The following is a 17,675-nucleotide window of genomic DNA, read 5'->3' on the forward strand; positions in this document are numbered from 1 at the left end:
TTTTAAGAATACAGAGGTTTTTTGTAATAATATCAATACAGAAAAACAAAACATAACAAAAAGTGTTGGTGAAAAGAGGAAAACCATCTTCAAAATCTGCCACTATTAGAACAGAGAATTTTAATCATTAGCTTCTGTTCACCAGGGACACTGGAGTTAAAAGGCTGTCATATCTAATTAACATTTAGTTAGGAGTACAGAAGAAATACACAATAGGCTTTCATAGCTGGCAGTCAAAATCCAGTTGGGAGAGGTAAAGCAATCCACTACTTAGAGGCAACCAAAACAATGTAATATATGACTAAGACATCTCACTAGTCATTTGTGCCAGCATGTCCTAATTGAAGAAAAGATCTATAGGAAACAGAAAATTAATCTTTCTCCATAATACTATATATAATAGAAATTCATTATATTATATATATTATATAAAAAAGATATCATACCTGATATCTTTTAGGACACTTCCTAGAAGATCTCTAGTGTGACCTTGTGAGACATGAAAAATATAATCATAAACTACTGCCTGAAGAACTGAAGCCATAGTTGTCATTTTATGCAGTTTCACTCCTTTTGTCAGGCAAAGAAATAGAAATCATTTTCTTTATTTCCTCCAATTTCACTTTGTCCGGACTTCAATTCAGCTACATCCCAAAAAATTTTACTAGGCTTCCGTTCCAGCAAAGAGAAACAGGTATAAGTACTTTTCCAATTCTGACAAAATTACTTTACTCAATAAACCACAGAACGTTAAATGATTAAACAGTTGCAACACTGTAGAATGTACTGATATCTTTTCTCAGTTGAACTGAATCATACGAATCATACTGTCTTCACGATACATTAAGGGTATCAGATATTGTGTATTATTGTAATTGAAAGCAAAACATTTTTTTCTTATCTTACAATTTCCTTACAATTTCAAATGACTGTGGATTTAAAAAAAAAAAAAAAAAAAAGGAAAAAAGAGAAAAAAATCTGTCCCCTCCCCCCACAGGAAAAAAAAAAAAATCAGCAGATAGTAGACTAAAGACTATTGCAGGGAACCTTTAATGTGAAAAACCAGCACAGAAAAATCACGTGTGAAGCTTAAAACCGAGAACTGCCTTTCCTTAAGCAGTATTCTCAAAAACAAACGGAAGAGAGAAGAAGGTGGTCAATAATAAAACAGGGTATGCTAGTACACTTGCTTTTAGCACAAGAACAATTTTTGTTTCACTTCATTTCTCCAAGCACCACGTTTGAAGTGTCTTCATAGCCGAAAAGAGTTATTGCAATTACCAAAACTTACCAATAACTGTAGTACAGGAAGTTACAAGTAAGCCATTCACAATACCTATTTGAGCTATTCTTGTATTTCTTATTGTTTATTTTGATATATGTAAACTTGACATACATATATAAACTACAACAAAACAAAATTAGCCTCTAGTAGAAAGGACATCCTTGACTACAGAAAGCAGACACCATCATAAATCTTAGGGGCTTATTTTGAGCTTTAATTTTTCAAAATCAATGCTTATTAATAGTGCTGTTACATACATTATCTTAACCTTTATTTGGATCACTATTTCAAATGAAATCATAGAACTTTTAAGTATCACTATGCAAAATTAATCCAATACATACACTACATGGACTTACACCCACCAAGAGGCAGATGTTAAAATATAATTGAATAAATATTGAATAAATAAATATAATTGAAATATCCTAAGTTATTGAGTGTGTTTCTTACAGGATGGATCTTTATCACTGTATTGTTATAAAAAAAAAAAAAAAAAAACCCTTACAACCCCTGCCACTCCTGCAGCCCCCTACTACCAAAAGTTTGCCACATAGGCCCAATATAGAAATGCATTATTTTTTTATATCTGTTAATTTGCAATGGTGGTAGCACCAGACACACACGGTAGATGTACTGCTGGTAAATTTTCTATTTCTTGCAATTAAAATTAATATTTCAAAACTACAGTTTGGAAATTTCTGAACATTTTTTTACATAATATATGTAATTGCAAGAAATTCCAAAACAATTCATTCACTGCTGTGAATTTGTCAACAATGCCAATGAAAAAGAAGATAGCTCAAATAAATTTGCTTAAAAATTTTACCTTAAAAATTAAGTAACTACTTAGGTGACAATAAAAGATAAACACTTCCTATTTTCCTTAAAAGTGGTATGATGGTGATAAATAGTATATGAAAGCAATAAATCTGGATGGCTAGGCTACTTTGTTTGAAACAAACACCTTTTGCCTTCTCATAGGGTGCTGAACTAAACTGCTTTGTCAATGATCCAAACTTTAGTCAATAATAAGGAAACTGAAATTATCAATCAACTAACACAATCTTAAAAGGGGGATAATTTACTTACAGTTTAGGTGGGAGTAAATATCCATTACCAACTTACTAAGCAGAGTTCATTTGTGACAGAGTAATTACTAAGTAACTGAAATATTGTGCAGACTGCTACCACTGTATTTAGCGTACCAAATTCTATCAGCTTTCCCATACAACTATATTTTTGGAAATGTAAACATAGATGCTTACCAAGATGGTGGTAACTATTAATGAACGGTTGGACAGAGAATCTGTGATGTTTGCTGGTTTTCCTTTCTGATTCTCTGTCATGTTAAGGCCACTCAGTGGATCCCAAGTTCCAACCTATAAAAAGAGTATATAATTAGATAAATTGTCCATGAGTTACATTTCATCATCTAGGAAAGAACATGCTAAGGAAAAAAAAAAAAAAAAAAAAAAACCAAAAAACAGATTTCTAGGAAAAAAATAAAAAAGTTGCTAGTACTTATTATTCAATCCTATTCCATTATCTCTTGTTATTATATTTCTAAAATATGATTCATGATAATTTAGACCGTGTTTCTTGAAGTGTGACATTAAGGGAAAAAATGATGCACAGAATATCTACAACCACTCTGAATACTTAATTTTCCACTAACTTTCATACTTCAAGATAAACCATATTTGAAGATAACTTAATGGTTTGGTGGAAACTGCGCAGAGCAGAGTGCATCGTCTCTACAGAATGATTTATCCTTTGTGCTCATCAAAGAGAATAGAGGGACAAAAAGATATTATGGCAAAAATGTCACAGGGAAGGATGAAAGGAGAGTAGGTGCTATAATTTAACTGTTTTCCAGATAAATGTTCAGTGCATAGATCTTTTGACATTTTCTACCCTGAATTTCTTATTCCAGTAAAGCCAATAGGATTTTTATCTAAGTTAGGACCCAGGGTTATGATTTAAGGTACAGGTCAAGGACAGTTTCACATACTAGACAGTAAGTCTTACATTCACATTATTCATCTGCAATTTCATCACTATAAAACTAAAGCAGGCAATAAATTTTAGACATCAAAACTTTTATATCACTCCCATCTAGAAAAGTAAAATTGTCTTTTTCATCTTTGAAAACATTTCATCTATCATTTAAAATACCAAGCAGTATCTACAACACAATGTAAATAAACTTTAAAACTGAATTCAACAATTCTGTAATTCAACAGTTCCATAAAAAGTTTGGTTGTAAGTATAAATATATACTTATACTATATACACTATATACATATGTGTGTATATATACATATGTGTATATATATACACATATGCATATATATATGCACACATATGCACACATATATATGTGTTTATTTGTATATATAAATACATAGACAGGAATACTTATTAAATCTTTCAAACTGATTCCTCAGCAACATATTACAGCATACAGTCTGTCAATTTCAGGATGTGATTCAGCATGGGTTGAATAGAGTTTCATCTCTTAAAACTGAGAACACAACAGAGCATGAATCAGCAGAAGCAGTAACAAAGAAAAGCTAAGTTTGCTTTCATTTTTTACCACTTCCAGTTCCTCAGGAATATTTATCTTTCTTCCCTGCATAACACTTGTATTATGAGGCAAGAAGCCATTCCTTTGAGTGACTGTGCTTCTAGAATTTTTGCCATTCATTAAGTTGAAAAAAGAACCATGAAGGGAAGGCAGGGGAACAAATGAGTCCAAATACAATTGCAATATAACAAAAAAGACATCTTCTCAAAGCACTGAAACAAAAGGTTACAATTAATAAACTTTTTTCTTCATGTACTAGTTTAGAATAATTTCATTTTGTGATCTGAAATGTTTATAGGAAAACCAAAATATGCAGCCCTGAATTTTGGCCACAATTAAAAAATAGTAAAAGGATTGAAAACTTTCTGTTGCAATATTTTTTTAATTATAACAATCATGATTCAATTTTACTTCGGAAAAGCAAACATTATTACTTAAAATATTTCCTTCCCTACTTTTAAATACACCTATAGCAACAAGCAAATAATTATAAACTTTTAGTATTTGTGTTTTTATCTAATCCTAACTACACCCATGTAGTTTAATAAGAACAATCAACTGCACATTTTCAAAGAGGTGTCTTGTTAAATTACTGCAATGTTTTTCTAAATGAGTTTAAATGCAATTGCTTTGAACAAGTGTTTTTTTTTTTTTTTAATTAAAAATGTAAGAAATTGAACAATTTTCTCTAGAATACATCCTTCTTTTACTCTTAATGAACTCAGCAAGTATGCCACAGACTCTGAAATATGACGGATATTTATACCTGCCAAATCACACAAATATCTCCTAAAAGCTACTTCTAGAGAAAACTGTGCATACGCAGCGGAGTTAATTCATTTTTTTTTCTATTTGCTTAAACACAGTGTTTGAATTGTAAAGTATCTTTTTGAAAGAACAGAAAAGTTAATGTGTATTCACTAGAAAACCGAGAGTACTTTAAACGCCAAAAAGTGTTGAAAAAGCAAATCGAGGTACTTTGCTACACAGAATTTCAATTCAAAAAACTTGCAGTTTACTTCTACTGCCTTACCTGTACTTCCAACAAACTTTTAAGATCTCCTAAAATGTGGAAGAAACTGATAAACTTATATACAGCTTAGAGAGGACATTCACACCGTAAATACAGGCACAAAGATGGTGCTTTAGTTTTCCCTTTTATTTTTCAACATGGCAGGGCAAGAAAACTATTTTAAATGTTATAAAAAAAAATGATAAAGTGAGAAGCCCATATTCAAAGTTATGGCTAGACTGTTTTGGAGTGAGTTTGTCAACTTGAAGCTGCAAGCACATATTATCCACAACATGAACATGGGAACTTTCCTCCCTGTTTATGTATTACAAAAACTTGGACAGAAATTTTGAGAATTGTGTTGCTGGCAATATTCTTTGTGTTTTGTTTTTCAGTTTGTTTGCGTGTTTTTTTTTAGCTTGATGTTTATTTTTAATATTACAGTTTCCACAAAAAAAAAAAAAAATCCTCAAGAAATTTGAAATCTATCCATAAAGTGCCATCATCTGACCTAAGACAATGGTAGCAAGATAACATAGCTTCTTTCTATAACTGCATGAAACAAGTCCTAAATTTGTAACCCCAATGAAAAATACATATTTGAATACTAAATACTACATCTTATTAATAGTAAATTAACAGTAAATCACCTTTCATTTTCTTATGACTAAGCTTCAGCTTTAACATTGTTTTCCCATAACATCCAAAAGTATAGCACCTTCATGATGATGTAGAAGCAGATATTGAGACAGACTAATATATTCATTACCATAAGTAAATAACAAGGAAGAAATAAGAAATACATACTTTAAATTTGAATGTAGTGTCTTTTACATATATATATATAATACTTATATACAATAATTATATACATATATGTATGCTATTATTTATAAGCAAATTACCTGTTTCTAATTACCTGTTTCTACAAAGACACTACCCCTTGATACTGCAATAAACAGACTGTCTGGGAATATTATAGAGGAATACTGCACTATGCTTGCCAATTTTTATATTATTCTCTATTCTCTGCGGCTGCTCACTGCAGATACAAAATATTAGACTAGATGAGCTCAGAGATTTTTTCTCATGCACCACAAGAAAAGAATGTAATGTACTTTTTGAGCATATCTCAGGTTTCCAAGTCGCCAGTCAATTGTATACCACTTTTAAAAATCTTTTAAACAACCTTCACAGTATTTAATTAATAGTTCAGTAGTACAAACAATATCAGAACTAAATCTAAAAAATCTTAACCAGAAGTGTTTCAAGACGGTAATTATCCAAGGACAAAATTCAGCAAATAATGAAAAAAAGTCTGGCTAATATTCGCACAAATTTAATTATCTGTGTATGTATTCAAGTATTTTGTGCACTGCCTCAAACAACAATAAAAAAAATGAAGTTAATAAAATGTTACTTATTTCCACAAATATTTAATACTAAAATATCATTGTTATTATTGGTACAGGAATACAAAAAAATGAAAATAGTAGGCCTGTTAAAACAGACTAAATAGTCATTCAAGTCCTGACTACTGAAAGCTGCACACAGTAAATCTGTACAATAAAATTTTAACAGATTCATATAGTAGAATAATTAATTATAATTATGATGCATTCTTGAAGTTTAGAAGGAAGAGTGCCGAATACAGTAATTTTTCACTTTAAATTTATACAGTCTGCTTAGCAACACAGTAGGAATTTGAAAAGAAGAAATTTTGGACTGTATTGGACTTCAACCCAAAGTTTCTAGTCTCTTCTGGAAATAATAGTTGGAATTTTGTTAGATTTATTTATCAGAACAACAACATAAACCTTGTCAGTCTTTTTCAAATTTCTCACCTTTTTAAGGTTATTGATCATTTACATTATATTTTTTCAAGTTGATTTCTAAGTGAAAGCAATTTAAAAGGCGTAGTCAACAGTTTTTACAGTATCTAGTGTGAATGCAGCAATGTTCCTGAATTACACTTTCATACAAATAAAAAACTCACAAGTGATTACTTAGTTAGGTATTTTTAAAAGTGGTAGTTTCCTTTTATCTCAATAACTTTCACAGATACATCATGATGCTAGTTTATCTTCTATAGTATGTATAAAGAGCACCTGTTTAAAATAAAAGTGAAATTTGCCATTCAGTAAAAAGCCTTTCCTAATCATATCAATCGTAATTAAACAAGTTATTTATGAAAAATATGAAATTCCTTATTCTTCTAATTGCAATGTAGGGAATAGTCTTCTTTAGTAAAGCTCAGACTTTCTTCAAAGCTACTATCCTTACCAAGACTAATGCAACGTAATTCACCGCAATATCAAATAAGAAGTACTGTACACTCCTGAAATTTACATTCTCTGAGTTTACCTATTCTCCAGACTAGTTTAATGAATATAATAGAATCATAGAGTTGGAAGAGAACTTTAAAATCATCTAGTTCCAACCTTCCTGCTACAGGCAGGGACACCTCTCACTAGACCAGATTGCTCCAAGCCTCATTCAGCCTGGCCTTGAAGCCTCCACTGTGGGGGCATTCAAATCCTCTGTGGGCAACCTGTTCCAGTGTTCCACCACCCTCACAGTAAAGAATATCTTACTAATACCTAGTCTAAATCTACCCTCTTCCAGTTTGAAGCCATTTCCCTTCATCCTGTCTTTACATGCCCTTACAAAAAGTCCCTCCCTGGCTTTTCTGCAGGCTCCCATCAGGTACTGTAAGGCTGCTATAAGGTCCCCTTGGAGCCTTCTCTTCTTCAGGCTGAAAAGTCCCAGTTCTCTCAGCCTGTAGTCATAGAGACGGTCTTCTGATCATCTTTGTGGCCCTCTTCTAGACCCAATCCAACAGCTCAATGTCCTTCTTGTGTTCGGAACCCCAGAACTGGGTGCAGTACTCCAGGTGGAGTCTCATGAGAGCAAAACGCAGAGGCAGAATCATCTGCTGGTTATATTTCTCCCAACACAACCTAAGATACAGTTGGCCTTTGAGGTTGAAAGTGTATATTGCCAGCTCACATTGAGACTTTTATCAGCTGACACTCCCAAATCCTTCTCAGGGCTGTTCTGAAGCCATTTGCCACACAGTTTTTATTTGTGCTTGGGATTGCCCTGACCCAGGTGCAGGACCTTGTTCTTGGCCTGGTTGAACTTCATGAGTTTGACATGGGCCCACCTCTGAAGCAGGTTTAGGTTCCTCTTAATGGCATCCCTTCCCTCTAGCATGTCAACTGCACCACTCAGCTTGGTGCCTTCTGCAAACTTACTGAGGTACACTCAATCCTGCTGTCCATGTCGCCTACAAAGCTGTTAAATAGCACTAGACCCAGCACTGAATCCTGAGGAATGTCACTCATCACCAGTTTCCACTTGGATACTGAGCTGTTGACTGCAACTTTCTGAGTGCAACTGTCCAGCCAATTTCTTTTCCGGAGAGTGGTCCATCCATCAAATCCATTTTTTTTCCAATTTTACAACTGGGATGTCATGCTGGACGGAGCCAAATGCTTTGCACAATTCCAGGTAGATGACATCAGCTGCTGTTCCTTTATCAGCTGACATTCTATCTCCATCATAAAAGTTTATCAAGCATGTCTTGCACTTGGTAAAGCCATGTTGGTTACTACTAATCACCTCATCTTTATTTTCCATGTGCCTTACCAGGATCTACTCCATGACTTTGACAGGCACAGAGGTGAGACTGAACGGTCTGTAGTTTCCTGGATCTCTTTTTCCCTTCTTGATAATGGTGCTATGTTTCTCCTTTTCTGGTCAGTGGGACCAGACTGCCTGACCTTCCAAATATGATGGATTGTGGCTTGGCAACTTAATCTGCCAGTTCCCTCAAAATCCATGGATGGATCCTGTCAGGTCCCATGGACTAATCTTCACATTAAATGCATTAATTAAATTTGGTTGTCTGAAGTACGATATTTTTACAGTATAGAATAATTTTCCTCACAATGCAGCTTCAGTGTAAACACTAATTACAATTACAAATATATACAATTGATATTTCATTATCGCCCCTCATTTAAGAGTTTCAGGAGAACAGGTATCTCATGTACAATTTAAGTTCACACAAGCCATTTATTCAGTGTGAGGAGTGAATTTTCTGTTTTCACTGACTTCAGAATTAGTAGTTTTTACACTTAACGTACATGATTTAGATAACTTCTCATGTGTCTCGCTCCAATTTATAGGAGGGAGAGGAAGTTCTTTGATATATGTATACCCAGCGTGAGATTAAGAAGCAACAGTTCATATGTTGTTCCAACCAGTTTATTACAAATCTTGATCAGAGAGATGGGGAAGGGGAGGATGGTGACTGTTATGAATTAGGCTGATGGGGAAGGGAAGACGGGCAATAGAAAAGATAGGAAAGAAGCAAGAATTGCATAAAGTGGGGATAATCACCACCAGGATCCAGCAGCAGTCCCATTGCACGCCATCCCAATGGTCCGAGGCAAAAGCACAGGGGGAAAGCAGCAGCAGTGTAGCCGGCCTTCAGCAGCAAGCAGGTAGCAGGCAGAAGCCACAGGGTAAGTCCGACAGAAAGCAGGAGGTCTCAGGTAGCAGGCCCAGGAGATAGTCCGTCAGCATGCAGGCATCAGCTCACGAAGCTTCTGATATCAGACACCTCTTCTTCTTCAGCATGCAGGTCTCAGGTCGTGAGAAATCTGTTGTCAGAAAACCTAACTTTATGGTTGTTTGTCCCCTTTTTTATCCTTCTTCTGCCAACATGGCATTCCTGGGCAATTAAGAGTCATGTGCAGCCCCCCTTGAAATGGCCATCTTCCTCGAGATAAGCCCACACAAAAGACTGCTTCCTGGCCATTAGTCTGCACCTTATCTCTCTCTCATTGCCCCTGGCCTTGTTCACCTGTGTCCCTCGACAAAGGATTTCTCAATTCTTGCCCAGGATTTGCTTGGACTTGTTCATCCGTGTCCTCAGCAAGCTTTGAAACAATGATGTAAAAGAATAATCTCTTACACCGTGGCAGGACGGAAGGGAAAGGGGAGAGGGAGAGGAGACTGGAAAAGGGGAAAAGTAAGTAAGGTTAAGGGATAAAAGGAGGAAAAGAGAGTGAAGGGGGAAGGGAGAGAAGGAATCAGTAGGAGAGCAGAAAGTTATACGTAAGATGGAGAGATAGAATGCAAAAAGTGAAGGATGGAGTGGAGAGAGGGAAGAAAGAGCAGGAAATAAGGAAGATTCAGCTTAGCTTTACCTGGAAGACAATATTGGAAAGAGAAACAAAGAACTCATTCAAAATGAAAAGACTCAAAAAAATATATTCTCTCTCCTTGGAAGTGTCATAACCTGGGGTTTAAAGATTCCTCCTGGACCCAAGGAAAATAGAGTTCCTGCTCTTTCAGAATAAACAGGATTTCTTCAAAGACTTTTTTAGTTCAACATTGTTTTCTCTGTCTCAGTAAAATAAATTACAGAACCCAGATGTAAGTTGTTCAAGGTAATGGACATATAGCTTAATTTTCCTAATCACTTGTCTCTACATAAACTGTCTTGTTTTTGTTCATATGTTTCATTGGATGTGTAGAATTCTTCACTGTTCTTTGGTAACAGTTTCCTAGCTCCCAAACTTTTCTAATGCATGGTTACTAATTCTTACTGCTTGTTCCAAGTATTCTGTTGAAGAAGTGTCAGGGTTTTAGTTTTTTGGTTTTCAGTATTCCACATCATAACATCAAGTAGTGCACTGGGAGTTAAAGTGTTAATGCTCCAATTCCAGGAACCTGTCCCCTGTACATTACGGAAGTCATGGGATCTGACCCTTCCGGGTGGGGCGGTCTCTTACTGCCTGGCAGTGGGTGCTGGAGGCTGCTTTCCTAGCTGTTCCAAGCTTTTAGGTTTGACTCAGTCTCAGGAACTCTCTCTCTCTCCTATCTTATTAGTCTCAATTTCATTTAGATTTTATTATAGTGCATTCTGATATCATAGTCAGTAAAATAAGTTTTTCTCCATAGATTGTTGACACTGCTTTTTGTTTTTGTTTTTTTTTCCCCCATTTTGTGCATGGGAGGGAGGAGGGGGGGGTCGCAGGGGCCTACTGCCCCCCTGTCACGGACATAGATTGATCTAGTTAACTCTGTGACAAGAAGTAACACTATCACATCTCTTTAAAGAAACAAAATGCACAGTGAAGGCACCAAAAGTATCTTCCATTATGCTGAATTTCTATATATACTGTTGAAGAACACACTGGCTGTTTTAAAACATCCATATCCTTTTACAGCTATTTCTGTTACTGTCTCTCACATATCTTTCATTATAATTGTTTGCCAATTCCTTTTTTTTTCTTTTCTGTTTTAGAATACAGCATTTTCTGTTGAATTTTATCTTCTTCACATTCTTCTAATCTCTAGATTTTTCTGTTTTATTTCAGTATTTTTCATTTGTGTACATATCTTGTAATATACTGTCAGCTGAGAATTAAATCAACATGTTTTTATGTTTTTGCCTTCATATTAGTATTAAAGATGAAATATTAACAGGCATAACACAGATCCAGATGGAAGATACCATTGCTTTAGCCCACTACACATCCATTATACATTAATTTACACCAGTGTTCTCCCAGGAAATTTCCAGTCTGCATACTTTATAACAAAAACTTATTAACACAGACAACCCTTTATTTTTTAAAAAGGTTGTGAAGTAATATCAGATATGTCACTGAAATGCAAATATATTTATTTTCCATTTCTTTAATTTGTTTTGTATTTATACCAGAAAAGAAATTGAATACACTATGAAGAAAACCGATGGTGCTAGATGGTTCCCAAATGACCTTTAATGTCCTTATAGCCATCTTATTTTTCCTTTTCTTCCTTTTCTTATTCCAATTTTCTACTTACATGCAGACTCTCTGGCCACTACTGCTGTAGTATTTAGCTATTCCCATGACATCAATGCTTTTATTTTTGTTTCCAGGAAACAAGACAGGTTGCATCGTACCTATGGTACTGCTATACAAAGCAAACTTGCTTTGCAAATTTAATGACAACTATACATTGAGAGCTCCCTTAATGGAATACATTATAGTAAGGCTCTTCACTATCCTGGCACTGCTTCATATTTTAAAATATAAATTAGGCCTTTAACCATAGGTATGCCACTGGACCTTTTTGAAAGTGTTCATGTATATTTAATCGTTCCAAAGCAAGTTAATAGCTTTTAAACTTCTTTGAAATATTCCTAGTCAGAGAACATTAATATCTCAAAGGTGACATTAGAGAAAAAAGGTTCTGGAAAAATATGTTCTCCATTCAGCTATTTACAGAAAATAAGTAAGCAAACAAACAAACAAATAAATAATAAAGTAAATAAAACTCTGCATGATGACCTCCCTCAATTCCTCTTTTTACTTTTCAAGACAATGTTCCCTTGGAGCAATACCAAATAAAACTTCATCTGCAGATGAGGGAAAACAATGTTTACAAAACACAGAATATAATAACTAAACACCGACTACATACTAAACACAAATATTGTCCTGCAGATGTAAACTGCAAAATACTTGTTTGAATTATTCTGTTTGCTTCTACTCACTTGGACACCTGTTTTGTGAGAATGATACAACATTCTGGCCAACATGCATTTAAATGCTAAGAGGAAAATTCAAACGTTTGTCATTTTAACAATACTGAAACCCAGCTAATAAAACATCACAATAAAAAAAACATCTCACAAAAATACTTAACTTGTCAGAAATAAAGTTTCAGCTGTACTGTCTTCTTCTAAGGAAAATAAAACAAAACCCTACATATATAAAGTCTTGTGTCAAGGCTATTTTTGAAATACACTTTCAAAACCACATACATTTTATTCCCATACAAAATTTCATTTTGCTGTAGATGTTATGCTTTTCATCAGAGAAAAAAATAAGTTACTTTTGTGATTTATTTTTTTTTCTGGGGGAAAGTAAGTTTTTGCTTCATGTGTTTTATCACTTCAGAGGTAGACATCTTACACACCTTTTCAAGACCTTCTTCCTTGAGGCTTATAACATCTAAATCAAAATCCGTCCTTAAGCCATTGGATTTGTTGAAAGTTATCCTTCCTGTGAGGCCTTCCCAGTGAGCCTATAGAGGGAGAAAAAATAATAATAAAAAAGATTATTTCTATAAATAAATACCTATTTCTTTACTTTTCCCAAAAAGAAAAATCTTACTTCTACTGAAGTGAGAATATTATTTATTCTATCAAAGTATTTCAACTTGTTATTTTTAAAAAATTATTTTATATTATGTTTTTGCTAACTAAGCTTTCTTTAATCTTCAAAAATATTTTTAAACCCCTTTCCATGCTATCCAATAAACTTTCTACTAAAAGCAATAACAAGCTCATTCTTATCATTTTTCCAATACTCATATACGCATTTTCACTTCTTTTTCCCATCCCACAGTCTCAACACTTTTCATGAACTCTGGATTTTGTTATTCTATTAGAACATTTCCTTCAAACAAGGGCTTACTTTTACAAGATGCTGAGTCCTCTGAGACTGCACTGAGACAGTAAAAATTGATGTCCCCCAGAGCCAATATATTTATGTATACAAGTAAGAAACTTAGAAGAGCCTCATCCACTCGGGAAAAAAAAACAAACCACCATCACCACTACCACCAACACAAAAAGTAGAATTCAAGTGGGATTAAAACAAAAAGAAATGGAGATTGGAAGAAAGGAAAGTAAGGAAGCAGGATATATCTTATGAGTGACTCACCTCCTTAATGAGACTCATAAAGCGGGTCCCAAAGCGCCATGGTTTGTGGCGATTACACTGTAGTGAACTGACAGTCATCTGTGGGAACTGCTGGACAGCCACTGACACAACATGAACCGCATCATACATTAGAGCTGCATCCGTCTGAAATTAGAATGAAATCAGTACCATGAACTTAAACTGAAAACAAGTGATGTCCCAGTGGTGAGAAAAGAAGCAACAAAATTTAGTAACTCTCCTTACATTGTAGGGAGAAAATAATCTGATTGCTTGTGTAGCGCTGTGTAACACAACCGTACTGCCAAGTCTCACCGAGGCATCTGGACCTTTAATTTCAGATTTTCTCTTTTTAATACTCAAATATCAAGTTTTTAGGATCACAGTAGGACACCATTACCATTGATGACTTACATGACCTTTAAAAAAGCAGTGCTTTAGGGGCCTATATATGCATGTTTGGCTTAAGACAGTTAATTCTATGAGTGAGGAAAAAGAAAAGCAGATAAGCAAAATAGCAAAAGCCTGATTATGAGAGAAAATTCCAAGGCCTAAGGAAATAATGTTTTTCAAATTGGAATTACAGACTAAATACTGTCCCAAAGGCATTCCAGCTGATTCATTTGTAACTGCTTATAGGCAATGTTTCAAATCCCTAGAGTAGACCTAATCAATATCTCCTAAAAAAACAGTGGCAAATTAGAACTGCATTAAATTGCACATTCATTTAATTGTTTTCACGTCCCATGCTAAATAAATGGACTGCTTAGATGTAGCATGTACTAACTACTTTTGTATTACCAAAGGATAGAGACAACCTCCCAGTGCACACTGTCGTGTAAAGAAACTGACTTCTCTTTTCTTCTTCTGTTTGATAAACAGAGACAAGCCTTGGAACCAAAAGAGAGGACCTTACATTCACTAGTAGAAATGAATGCTCTGCCATCTGCTCAACATACCTTAGAGAAAAGGGACTTATTTCCCCTTCTCATTCACATAATTAGTGAGCTGTGAAATGAGTTCTTTAATGGACAGGAAACCTGAGGATTACTGCACTTGTCACAATACAATAGAATGCAATACAAAATGAGCTTATATAGTGCCTTTCATGGAAATGCATCCCAAGGCTCTTTACAATAAAATTAAACATAAAAATGCAAAAATGCTCTACCATTATAGCCCATAAGCTACTGTTAAAGGGGAAAATATACTTTTACATGTAAATGGCTCTCCCAAGGAGAGATCTCAAAATTCAAATAGAAATAAATCCTTATTTTAAATAGCTAATATAATAGGTTTCAATGATCTGAGACACCAAGCAGCTGATGTAGACACACCATATCAGTCCAAAAATAATTTTTTCTGCCAAATTGTTCATCATCTTTAAGGCAATAAAGTGCTTTTAAGGCAAGCTGATATCTGACAAAGAGACAGTGAAACTCCCAAAAGCAGGAATGACATGCTGACTAAGCATCACACAAAGTTTAATATTCTAGCACTTGGCAGAAGTTGGAGTCTTGACAAAATATTTTAAAATAAACTATAAAAGTTCAGCACATTAATCTGGCTCAGAAATGCAAGCAGTATGTTTGGAGCTTGTTTCTTTATTTTTGTTTTTTCAGTTTTAATTCTGAACTTGTAGACCTTGCACCAATGAATTGAAATTGCTGTGAAACTTTTGCAGAAACAGCCTATTAAGAAGTAACCAGAAGTTCAAAAATAGCATTAACCGATAAGTAGATATAACTTTAAACATGGAACCGATAAAATTCAACAGCAGGAATCAAATGGACATTATGCCAGATGCAGAGTAACATGGCTTTTTGTCAAATTCTGTAAGCCACAGAGCTTGAAGTCTGAAGGACAGTCAACTCCAGTGGAAACAATAAAAAAACCATTGAAATTATGGCAGTAATTTGAATTCTGTTAATATTCTTCATACTCAACTGATAAGCATTGTTTCAGTGAAAATAAACCTAAATCAGAATGCACTCTTTTAGATGCATACAACATAAAATAATCCTGGTTAGAAGTTGAGTGTCCAATTTGATTTTTAGATGCTACAAGAAAAATTCATTGATTACACAGGCTGAGATTCCTCAATCCACCTTGTATAGGTAACATTAATGTTAAATGGGGACTTTAATGTTTTTATTGCATGAAGATAGACCCATATGCTGGAAACTATTGGTTTAGTGATTCAGTATCATGCTCATCTCTCTTAGTGCAATAACTGATTTTACTGAATGAGAAATAAACACTACAGAACTCAGAAAAAGATATAAAGTATATGCCTGAATTGTGAATTGAACTATTCTCTTTTAGGTCACTTTATCTTTCACTTGAGACAGCAGGAATTGGTAGCAATTAGTCTAGCTCTCCAATTTCATTTGTTAGGCCTGCTAAGCTTTTTTTGCCTCTCATTGCCATTTGTCCATGGATCTTTATTTGTCTTCATTGCACTACTAAAATAATGTTTTGTGATTCAGAAAGCACTGCAGGTTTCAGCAAGAAACTTGTCCAGAATTTGAGAGAAAATGTACCCGGTTACATTTTTAGCATTCTTTATCTTATCTAAACACAGATTGACAGTCTGGAAGAAGAAGAGGATATAAAGTTCATGAGAAGGAATGATTCTTGAACTTCAGATAAGACCCTACAACATTTCCATTTGCTGAAGAAGTGAATTCATATTAGAAGAAGATAATCTTACTGAAAAGTAAGATGAGTACTTTTTAGTTAACTTGTATAAACTTTTAAAAGATCATGTTGTATTGCACAAATGTATCTTGGTCCAGTTTTTTAAATGTGTTGGTTTCTTTGTTTTTTTAAAAACTTCACAGTATGTATTACTAATGACTTATTTAGATACAAATAAATGCATTAAAAATACTGCTTATGACACTTTCACTTGCATGTCTACATCTACAACTACAAAAGAAAAAATCTAATCTACAGAAGGTACAAATATCTTTATCAAATTGAAATAGTATGAGATAAAGCTGATAAAATTTAAAATGACTTGAAGTCTTTCAGCTGAGTCAAGGAAGTAACAAAAAAGCTGTTAGCACTCAGAGACAACAGCTTAATTAGAGAAGTGAGCTCAGACAGAGTACCTCAAATAGAGGGAAAGTATCAACACCTGTATTTAATTTTTATCCCAAACTCAGCTGTATACTACACATTCCTTCTCACTGCTCTGTCATTCCTTAACAGCCTTACTGCAGGTGTTGTGTTTGCGCTATTTACTTGCAAGTCCTACTTGCTAAATATTGTCTAATCTCACTGTGGAAGAGCTTTGGTGGGAACAAGACACTACTATTTCTCCCCATGCCTTCTCAGATTAAGAGGTAGAATCCCAACCAAAGATGCCACAGGCACTTACTAAACTTCAGTAGATTAATGCAGAAACATTTCACATAATCCCACACAACATCTTTGTCTCTAAATTGAAGAAAGATGGCTTTGATGAATGGACCATCTGGTGGATAAGAAACTCAAAGTACACTCTCGGCAAGTTTGCCCACAGCTCCAAACTTCAGTAGTCAATGTGTTGGAGTGAAGGGCTGGAATCCAAAGGGACTTTAACAGCCTTGAGAAATGGGCCTGGTGCAAAATAAATACAACATCCTGCACTGGGACTGTGGCAGTTTCAAGCACAAGTACAGGCTGAGTGGAGAAAGCCAATCACATCCTGGGTGAAGGCATATCCAAGAAGTCGAGGGAAGGTATTCTCCCCTTCTACTCCACTCCTGTGTGACCTCACATGGACGGACTACTGCATTCAGCAGCCCCAGCACAGGGACATGCACCTATTGAAGAGAATCTAGAGAGGGGCCACTAAACGATCAGAGGGCTGGAGCACTTCCCCTGTGGAAAGGCTAAGAGAGTATATACAATAAATAAAATAAATAATAAAACTTCGAAACTCTTCTTAGAACTAAATTTATATACAACTGTTCTATAACACAACTGAAACTCTCTAGACAGCCTAAGACTGGATTTTCCACACAAAAAATTTGAAATATTTGATTAAGAAGGAATGTCAAAAAATAT

At 34.6% G+C, this 17,675-nt stretch overlaps 1 protein-coding gene across 1 annotated transcript in view; it reads right to left on the reverse strand.

The window, feature by feature from the left end:
* The window catches only part of GRIK2 (glutamate ionotropic receptor kainate type subunit 2), a 310,527-nt gene that overhangs the window by 150,367 nt on the left and 142,485 nt on the right, over positions 1-17,675 (reverse strand). The window contains exons 7-9 of the mRNA XM_090135954.1: positions 13,623-13,766; positions 12,874-12,981; positions 2,554-2,667 (exon numbers count right to left, since the gene is read on the reverse strand). Of these exons, the coding sequence (XP_089992080.1) occupies positions 2,554-2,667; positions 12,874-12,981; positions 13,623-13,766 (366 nt within the window). The remainder of the gene's footprint in view (positions 1-2,553; positions 2,668-12,873; positions 12,982-13,622; positions 13,767-17,675) is intronic.

Source organism: Phasianus colchicus, chromosome 2, assembly GCF_987193195.1.
Source record: "Phasianus colchicus chromosome 2, bPhaCol1.hap1.1, whole genome shotgun sequence".
NCBI lineage: Eukaryota > Metazoa > Chordata > Aves > Galliformes > Phasianidae > Phasianus > Phasianus colchicus.